Source organism: Schistosoma haematobium, chromosome 4 (genome assembly GCF_000699445.3).
Source record: "Schistosoma haematobium chromosome 4, whole genome shotgun sequence".
Classification (NCBI taxonomy): Eukaryota; Metazoa; Platyhelminthes; class Trematoda; order Strigeidida; family Schistosomatidae; genus Schistosoma; species Schistosoma haematobium.
This window is the reverse complement of record NC_067199.1, coordinates 26,836,369-26,846,987: the sequence shown is the minus strand read 5'-3', so window position 1 is coordinate 26,846,987 and position 10,619 is coordinate 26,836,369. Positions and strand designations below refer to the sequence as shown.

At 34.7% G+C, this 10,619-nt stretch overlaps 1 protein-coding gene across 1 annotated transcript in view; it reads right to left on the bottom strand.

Moving 5' to 3' along the window:
• Positions 1-1,564: 1,564 nt before the first annotated feature.
• Positions 1,565-10,619, bottom strand: part of LIMCH1_2 (LIM and calponin domains-containing protein 1) — a 48,239-nt gene continuing 39,184 nt past the window's right edge. Inside the window, exons 12-16 of the mRNA XM_051216097.1 lie at positions 9,521-10,314; positions 8,665-8,813; positions 7,045-7,331; positions 5,098-5,730; positions 1,565-5,062 (exon numbers count right to left, since the gene is read on the bottom strand). Coding sequence (XP_051066650.1) covers positions 5,716-5,730; positions 7,045-7,331; positions 8,665-8,813; positions 9,521-10,314 — 1,245 coding nt within the window. The 3' untranslated portion in view covers positions 1,565-5,062; positions 5,098-5,715. The remainder of the gene's footprint in view (positions 5,063-5,097; positions 5,731-7,044; positions 7,332-8,664; positions 8,814-9,520; positions 10,315-10,619) is intronic.

Here is a 10,619-nt window from a genome sequence, read left to right as displayed (position 1 = left end):
ACCTTAAAGCACCAAAGTGACTGAAACTCAAACTTGTCACCCCGGTCAAAGTTTATAGTGCATAAATTTTAAAAAATTGCTCTTTTTATCAAGTGTTCAGTAACTGAATCACTATGCTCGAACGAGTGATGTCAGCTCTTTTAATGAATACTTCCAAAACTAAGTCGAAAACCGGATGTGAAACAAACTCGAGGAGTTATTACAGATCAGTCACTCTACTATTACGATTACTGAAAACTGAATGCTGAAGTGTCAACGTAAATATGATCCCTTTTCAACGCTACTTTAACACATTTATTTTGGCCAGCAAGGAGTTTGTTTTGTTCATGACGTTGACTTTGATCTCCTGCTTTCATCCCTGCTTTTTGGTCCTTCCTTCTCACCTGAACTCTAGAATGCTTAAACACTGAAGGTTTGTAATTGATTTGTTTCCATTATTGTGGTGAAGAAAAATATTTTGGTTGATTTGCAACAAAAATCAATAAATTACCACTCGGTTTTGGATTTTGCTTGACCTTGACACTACTTTGTTTGATGTTGTAATTCTGTGAAATCTAGAAGTTCGGACTTAAGAATATACTTCGTAGTCGAATACGTCCCGAAGACAAAAGATACCTTAGTTGAAGGTAGGTCTGTGCTGCTCTTCATGCCTAACCCAATCCAGATTGAAACCGCCGGTTCTCATCTTACCTGAAATTTAATAATAATATATTTATTGTAGTGACGAATTGTCATCGTTTTGTCTCAATCCTCAGACTTGTGGATAGAAAGTAAAATAATTTGTGGTGAAAATGACAATGAGGAAAAGACTCCATTTTATGTGCACTCGAAAGTGCAGCAACGCTATCGAAGATCCTATAATATGTCTTAAACCTGCGTAAACTCATAGCTGAAATTTTCAAGTTCCGGAGTGTAGGTAAGGTTGGATAAGATGTTAGTCTTCAGAAAGTATGAGAGATTCAACTGAATTAACTTAGAATGAGCGGAATCATTTAGAAATCGAACGACGACAGATTTCCGTCATAAACATACCTGAATAGTAGCTCTGCGTAATTCGAGGTTGCATCATGATCATTGGCTTTACTGATGAATTCTTTTTAGAGCAATATTAATAGCGTAGCATTAAATGAAGCCCTAAAATAAACAATTCTGTAAGCATTGAATATTGATGCCGATACACTGAACAAACCTTTGATGAGTTCGCTCGGTCAAGCGTCAGCACCAGACAAATATTGGGAGCGCTGTGCTGTGCATTTATAGAAACAGCTGGTTATTATAAATCACATACTTGCCAACATATCGACGAACTCCCAATTATGCCTTTGAACTCTGTAAATGTAAATGTACCCTAACTAAAATGAGTTCAGCCACTCTTGAAGAAAGTATGTTGGCTTTTCTAGGTGCAACAAATATGTTAGTAAACATGTGATAAGATTTCAGTAGTTTCCGTAATTGATGTATTCATAATACAATCAATTATCCTATATTCCTTTATAGTACTCTCAGCAATTTTTAAATGAAGTTTCATGCTGTGAGCAGTGTATCCCCGTGGAATGCCTTTCTATAGTGTCTAACAGCTTAGTCCACCGCAAAATAATTAATAAATCTCCGACTATGACTTTCTGTCATGATGAGTTAAACTAGATTCAGTAGAAACTACATTCGAAAGTCGATCAGGTCTACATGAATAAGCTAATTTTAGTGACCATAGCTCCATCAGTTGATAGCTTCAAGAGAAGTTTTGACGAACACGCACTCACCAATGGATTACAATTTCTCTCTTGAACCGGCTGTGTTTGACGCACGTTTACAAATTGCCACGGCCATCATCGCCGCATTTCAGAAACTACGCTCTAACTTTCTTATTATCATCTTCTTTCTTCAACTTATTTGTTCAATTTTATCTTCGTACACAGTACCAATTGAGTAATATCAATCAGTTTGTACGAGCTCGCCACAAAGACATTGGATATATTGGGAAGCGGCTAGTCCAAATCTATCCCGTATCTCAAGGTTAGACATCCTACGTTTAACATGTCAACAATCTGTAATACGTAACAAATAGTTTCTGGGAATCTGTACATAAGTTGTCTAAGTTAGTTTTTATATATACAACGGTACTGGAATTATGTTGGTACTTTTGAAGCTGGAGTAATTAATACAAAAATTCATTGCTGAATTAAGAATAGTAATGAGTAACAGGGTTGATACTCACAAATACGAGCCGAAGATATATATGTACAAAGGAATATAAGAATTAGACGATCATAAAGAGATAGTTAAAATGTCATCAAGCTGCTATTCTGTTGTTCAATGTTAACCTGTAGTAGGGTTACAATGTTAACAGTTGAATTATCTAACTTCTCAAAATAAAAAAACTATAACAAACAAATAAAAAGGAAGAAATAGTGATCCAAAGCGCTTAGATTTATTGAGGCCTTGGTCAACGTATTGGTAATTTGAACTTGGGAGAGTATTCGCTTTTACTAACATCACTTCTTGAGCAAGTAATATGCATGCTTACTCAATGAGAAAATCTGTGCAACAATCTGTTTCGTGTTACTCTCTGCGCTTCTCATCTTTTTTAATTTGATTCGCTTTCTGTTGCTTTTATATTGCCGTCTGTTAGTATTCTTTTCATAGCTGCAGTGATGTGAGTTTGGTCTACTATAAGACGCCATACTAGACTTCACATTTACCATTTCTGACGAGACTACCATTCATGAACAAAACAATGGAATTAAGGATAGCAAGTTTCGGATTCCGGCGTGAAAACCATCCATCTATATAATTAAACTGCATTTTGGGATTATGCCTGATGTCATTTCGTGATGGAAACTTTATCTAATTCCCCACCCCGAATTCCAACTCTAAATCGTACTACTAATTTATAACCCTAGTAAGTAGGTGAGTTGCCTTAAGGTCACTTCAGCGTTACTCGAAGATTGTTCATAAGTTGTGGCCTCACTATATTTGATTTGTAGTGGTGGGAGCAGTTACCGATATTTAGTCGAGTGATGCTCACAAATGATAATAACAGATAAGTGTCCAAACAGCTAAATCCCCAGTTAAAAAGGTAGTAGGGCAACACATATGTGTATATTTTACTATCTTGAAGTTTTACTGAAAATTGATGTATTGGGTGCTTACATTTTGCTTGCTTATGGAATGAAATGTATTCCAATAAATTTTAATGTGCAGTATTTTTTTGTAATGACTAGTCCTACCTTTTTCTTCGTTTTAGCTGCCTAGTCTAACAAAGGGTAGTTTTTTTTGAAATGCTGATATCGAAAACATTCATTTGTAGGTAAGTTGTAGACTTTCATCTTGGTAGATTAGAAAGAAACATGAGTCCATATTATTGCACTTCGAAACTATGGGAAGACCTAATGTGCTAGAAATAAGAATAGCGAAAACTGCCTGTCCAAATGATTTGTACCCGTACAAATAGATACTACAGACTGCTGCTTGCTTTGCTTTTGTCCCATTTAAGACAGTTTTTCAATATTGTTTAAATAAAGTCTATCTAAAGGTAGAAAGCTGTTAGGCTCTTATAAATTAACTAGTTTTTAGGAAGATATTAATAAATGTGGTCTGTGAGACTTCTTTTCATTTTGTGATTTAAAGTCTTCTTGCGAAAGTAAAATGGCTTTCATCCCAGCTTTTAGTTTATCAATTTAGTTTGAAACCTACACACAAATGCTGGTAGAATTAATTTTCCACACGCTGTACTTATACATACTTTTATTTCCTGTTTGAAAAAGATCGTAAATTTCTCAGGACTTTTATAAAGGGCTTAAAGTTTGTCTCATCCCAACACTACAGTTCTGCCACGAATTTTTCAAGTATTTCCTCCGAAACCATATAATTGAGCAGAACATGCAGCATAAGTCTTCTAATAAGTACTGACACAGACAATCAGCTTTTGATGCTGTACACTACATAATTTGATAGCAAATCCAACTGCAGATGTCTTCCAAAAGTTTGGAGAATTGATGGACATCCAAAGCTATTATTGTGGGTTGTGTTGTTTTTTATTACATATCTCTCTCATCTAAGTGAAAGGCAAATCAAGAGTATTTGAGTGGAGTTTTGTCTCAGAATACACGAGCGCCAAATTTCGATGTGTATTTTATTCTTACAGTTCATTCTCAGAGATTCTTTCTTTACGTTGATCGAGCTAATAATCGTCTGTTGGTTAGTGAGTGATCCATCTGTAAGCGTTTAGACTATAGTGTAGGCGTGCATTAAAATCGAGAAAACTGCAGTGCAGATGATCCATAGGAGTACATCGATGTCTGATGTAACAAAAAATTGTTTAAAGCAACTTGAGTTCTGTACGAAGGAAAAACATTATATCCATTAAGTTGTGAGCTACATCTATTATGTGCTACTTCATTCGTTACAACAAGTACGAACCTTATTGTACCACCTTGTAGGTGGAACAATGATCACTAAAACTATTTTGTCACTAAATATGCATGGTGATGTTGCTCAATAGTTTTGAGCATTGTTTCCAACCGATGGATTGCATACTCGAGCCTAACTTTCTAAGGTTCATGGGACTAAATTGTATCATTGGACTTCACACCATAGATGTAGGCTATATTCCAGTAAGTAAATAAACAGCATTATTTATTGGTAACTGAGTATTTTTATGTCACGTATTCACAATTAATTTAATGTTAGCCCATATGTTTTTTCTAGATCATTTCAAATCAATGCAACCCGTGCTTATAGGTTGTCGAAAGAATTGGTGGAAAGGTATTTTTATTTTTATTGAAATCACTTTAAAGTGGTGAGTCAGCTATAACTCTTTCTCCCGATGGAGCAGTCGTCGTTTGTTGGCATCCAGTCAGAAAAGTTCCTTATGAGTGTACTAAAGTAGGTTTTCTTAGCCTATCATTTTTTAGCCTATTTCACATAACATTAAATCGCTACGTACTCCAGCTTCTCCTCTAAAAATCAATGTACCCGATACAATCATCAAAAATTCTACAGAGCCTACTGTAGTAGAACTTTCAAAAGCTTTCGGTGTTCCATGGTTTCATTTTCGACCTAGGTATGTTAGTATACTACACGATATGTATTCTTTATTCATTCAGGAGAAGTCAAAAATCTCGTTCACCTTACTTTTGGGCCCCACTTAAAGAACGAAATAACTTGTAAACTTTGAATGACAAACATATTCCAATCATCAAAAAGTTTCATAGATTAAAAAGCATTAGTTTTTTGTCGTATATCTTCACTTTGATGTTTCAATGCTACTATAAACACACACTAGTAGTATTTTAAGATATCTTGGACATATTCCGATTATACAGTTTAAAGTACGATATTTTTAAAAGGATTGTACATAAGTGTGACGATAGAGTCGCATATAGAGAAAATTAGATGATAATATATAAATGATATTCTAGAGGACAACTAACGAATCAATTGTGAAAGTAATAGTAGCAAAATAAGAGGATATCGCCAAGCAAAATAAAATTATGCGTACAAAATTGTAGCTTCAGTTTTTATGAAAGATAAAAGTGCATGTTATAGCTCAAATTTATGATTAAGTAGGAATCATCTTACGAAGCCTGTTGGTGATCTAAATTTCCGGTTTGAACTCGTCGAAATCACAGTTATTAAGCTCGAATCGTCAGTCATAGTGCACAGTATTGAGAAATTGTGTTCTTTTGATTAAAACAAAGGAAAAACGAAGGCAGTTTACAGAACGTGATGCTGAAATAAATAAATAGAGATTTTAACTTCATGATATTATTGTGTTTATCTTCCATTAATTTCTTGTATGTAAATCAGTGCAGGAATAACACTGTTGTGTTGAAATTTACGAAAGCCAACTAATTTGTGTTTTGGCAGTAAGGTTACATCCATTTCTTGGAATGACGCAGTCAAATCGCTCCAGAATCAACAAAAAAGTTATTCTTATGAAAATCAACTGAAAATTTATAAATTGCTAAGAAAACTTGTTTTTATAACCACAGGGTTTCAATCTAAAATAGTTTACATTTAGATGAAAGCTGACGACTAGTCAAGTATTTTTCCCGTATAATTCGTGTAAAACTTGTGGATTTTAAAGGGTGATGGTTAAAATATGGTTTAAACTAGCGTACTATATTTAAACTCTTTTGCGAGTCAGTTCAATGTTCTGAAGTCAAGGGGTTGTAGGTAGTCGACAGGAAACCCCGAAATTAGTTTGCGCTTGTACTCAAGGGAACTGGTGCTCCTTGCGGGATTCAAACCCGCGTCACCTAGTTCTACAACTTGAGACCTTACCATTGAGTCATTTGAAGGGCTTAAACCAGTGGCTGTATTGCAACTTGATCGATATAGTTCGACCAGGACTAAGGAACAAAATAAATATGCAATTGATCACTACTCAATGATTAATATTCTGTCTGATGTCACTGCGACCGTTTTTCTTTTCGCAAATCGATATCGAGCGGATAATATCGCAAATTAAGTGAGAGGGGATAGAATTTACATTATAAATAGACTCCTCTGATATTTACACCTAAAGACTTACAAAGGTTAGAAGTAACACTTATAGTGGACATGTTAACCGTGCATCATTCAGTGAAATTCCGAAAATTGGTCTGATAACCAGGGAAACGTAAGGTTTTGATGCAGCGTTGGTAGCTGTTATAATTTATCAGTTAAAAAATTTGTCTCCAACTTAAGCTTCTTTTGAAACGTCTGAATAACTTAACAAGTCATTCGTCTCTGTGACTAGTATACTGAATAATATGTTTCTTAAATCTTACTTGCAATTTTCGTATTCCCATTACATAGTGAATGTGTGTATTTTCTTAATATAGACAATGGAATTCCAGCTATCCTAATAAGTCTAACCAACTTTCAGCGACTTGGGTTTCTTCTTATCGGTTAGTTTACGGTCATGATATCAAAAATAAGCTGCTCTTATGTGAATATGCTTTAATAATGCCTAAAGTTTAGAACTTATATAACAGTCATATTGTAGGTTCGGTGAATAATAATGTCATTTAAATTTTAATCAATGTTATCTAGTCTTACTTTATTTAACTGCTGTTCTGAACCGTTTCGGTGTCGTTTATCAGTGGGTTTTAGTGGTTGAGAACTAGGTTGCACACTTTGCATCGTTGGATGACATTCATTCTTGTTATAATTCGATACAGTGAGATTCTTGGAATGACAATGTGAACAGTAAAGCAAGTTACGCCGAACACGAACTTCCACGTCTGATAGACCATCGCCTAACGCAATTCCACATCTTGCACATACAAAACATGGTAAATGATAGTATAGATTTAAGGATTCAATAACCATTGAGTCCTCAGAATCTGTGTAAAAAGTAAACGAAGTAAATCATTTTAATCGATCTGCGATGAAAGAGACTGTTAATTTATACACAAACTAAACTGTGGATGTTTATAATAGCTATGGATAACTCGAAAAACTGAAACCTAGCTGGGATCTCTAACGTTAGTATCTGTACTGTAGTTGCTGTTAAATATTTTGCGGCAGTTAGGAATGTATGGAGTCTGACGAACACAAAGAACCTTAATGTAACAACGGACTTTTGTATGTCATTAAGTAATACAGGGGTTAGTTATGGCTTGATTTCTCCGGCATCAACATCTCTATTATGCATACTAAAATAGGAGACTAGAAGTGTTTATTCTAGATGACAAACCTCATTTTTGAGTGGCAACAAATAAACAAAGACCGCGAGGCTATTACGTTTGGTTCGAAATACTCAAATTACAAAGGTTGCATCTGTCGACAATCTAGAACAAAAAACGAACATCGTTCGAAAAGAAAAGCATTTACGGAGATAGAGTTTTGAGATTTAAAATGTAGTTAGGTTTCTTAATTTTAAACACAGGAGTCTCAAATGAAGGGTGTTGAAATATGTCCCTATAAATGTTTTAAATCTTTACGAAAACCTGAAGTTTGGTACCAAATATAATTGAGGATAAATCTTAACGCATACATTTTGATAAAAGCTTAAGAATCCATAGTAATCGAATCTTACAGGCCAAGTGTAAGGTTGTTATTCGTAGAGATTGAAAGTGCGCATGAAGTTTTCTCAAACTGTCAGGTCTGCTCTTAATTTTTTGGCTTAACAGTCGATCATTGTTCAGACTATTTTCATCATCTAGTTTCCATATAGTAATCATATATTAGTAGTTATTTCTAAACGAACTTTTTATTTGACTCAACATAAATCTCGTACAATTACTGAGGTCCTCAAAACAAAGCAACTAAAAAGAGGGTCAAACCAGGTGATTAGCAGTCTTCGAGTCTTTTAACCACTAGTAAACCACTTGGTTCAAATACTATGGAAAATTCTTGAGTTCTTGTAAATGCAGGATTTGTGCAGACAAAACAAACAAGTGTTACACAGGATATAAAGTAGGGTGACCGGCAAATATTTTAGTTGCAAGAGTTGTGGGAAAATGTACCAGTAAATAAGTGATCCTCAGGAAAGTAGCTCACTACAACTGGTAAGCTTGTCCAAGCTACAAATAAAAGTTATTCTATCTTTATTATTTTAGCTCATAACTAAGCACTGTCAGGTTTATGTGATGGCATAAAACTATTAATGATTCTAAAATGTAATAGATAAATTGTTAAGCATATGAACTAAATATATCGGTTTATTGAGATTACCTAGTTTGGAATTACACGCTGCGCATAATTGATTAATATCGACTATTCGCACGCGTGGCGTCCGAGGGGGAATTGGTGGTACTTCAACCTCCGAATTTTCGCAAACTTGATGTGCTGGCAGTGGAAATTTCTCAGTTTCATCAGAAGACCTGCAATTACAAGGGAAAAAGCAACAGCGTTATAATTGTATTGAGTGAAAAATCAATTCGATTTTTTTCTTTCCGATCAATCAAACAATTTCGTGTGATATATATATATATATATATATATATATATATATATATATATATATATATATATATATATATATATATATATAGCCAGAAGTGAGATGCTAACAGTTAGCATTCTAGACAAATTACTCTTATGTGACGACGGCCTTACATATATATGCATTCATCGGATGACTATATGATTAACAATATTGTGCTATTCAGTAGCGGTGGTTTGGGTACTTGGCTCTAGTTTTTACGTTTAAACATCTACTTGCAGTTAGTATTAAGTCGATACATTTATGACCCTATGTGTAACTGGACCTCTTTAGAAATGACGCTACCAAGGTTATGTATGACTAAATAATTAGCGCAGTAAACAGCCTAATATTTAAGTCAGTAAGATTAATAAACAGATAACTGAAACTACTGAAAAGTGACTAAGGTCTGGTTAAAAAAAATAATTTGTTCTATATGGATTTCGCTAATAAAATATTACAATGAGACTACAGATTCTATCTCTGACAACAAAGACATACAAGAATACAGATAAGCTAACTTCTGGGATACAAATATACGACAAAATGTACTGGTTACACTAACTGACACCCCACATACATTTAACAAACTTATATTGAGCTTACCTCAAAGCATATTTAACAGATGATCTTTCAAAACCGTGATCATTAACAAAATTTTTGGTGATGCTTTGTTTATCATCACCATTCAGTGAACCTTGAGGTAGCTGTTTAATTTTAGTCATCGGTATCAATGCATCAGGTTGTGGTGAAGAACGAATGTTCGAAGTGTTGACATAAATATCGGATTCTGAGACACGTAGGGACTTGCTTTTTGTTGTATCGGAAAGTGAATCGGACTTAACTGGAATCGTTTGGTTACTTGAACTGAAGATGGATGGACGTGATTCAGATTCAACAGTCGTAGTGAATCCACTAAACTGGGGTGCAGCACGAGTTACTTTAGGAATAGGCCGTGGAGGGACATGGGGTCGGAAGGAATCTAGTTGTTTCGATTTACACAAATCTGTAGTATATAGAGGGTAAGATTGTGGAGGAACATTGAACACTGAATTCTGTTTATAGTTTGCGGGAAATGAACCTCGAATACCAGATATATGAGAGGGAATATCATCCCATGTTTCAGGCAGTTTGGGATGAATATGGAATGTTCTCTGCTTTGATACATGTCTTGTTTTGGGTAACGACGAAAGATGCGAAGTCGTTTCACCTAGAAATGTAGGTGTTGATGTGGGGGAATCTCCAACAATTTTTGAAACATATGTTACCTCTTGTCCAAGTGATCTGTTCACAGCAAAGTGTTCTGGACGAGTTATTTTCTTATGTATAAAACCAGTAGGCTTAATATCCTCCAAAACAGAAACAGTTGGTTGTATTTGATGGGTCATTTGAATGCTTGGCTAAAAGTCAAGGAGGTAATAAGACGGGTTTAACTTCCAAAAACACTATGATGTTTCTAATTTGCTGTACAAATTCAACATTCTACAGCTTATAAGTGATGTATCTTGTTATATAACGCACACAAAAGTTCCGAAATGTCTTAATGGTTTGTTATTTCCAAAGCTTTGTGGTTTACACAATTTTACTGAACCGGTCACCATACGATAAAGAATAACATGCTCAAACCTTTAATGGTTACATATCAGTGTGATGATTAAAACTAATCTGGAAATAATTATCAAGCCTAATAAAATGACTACAAGTT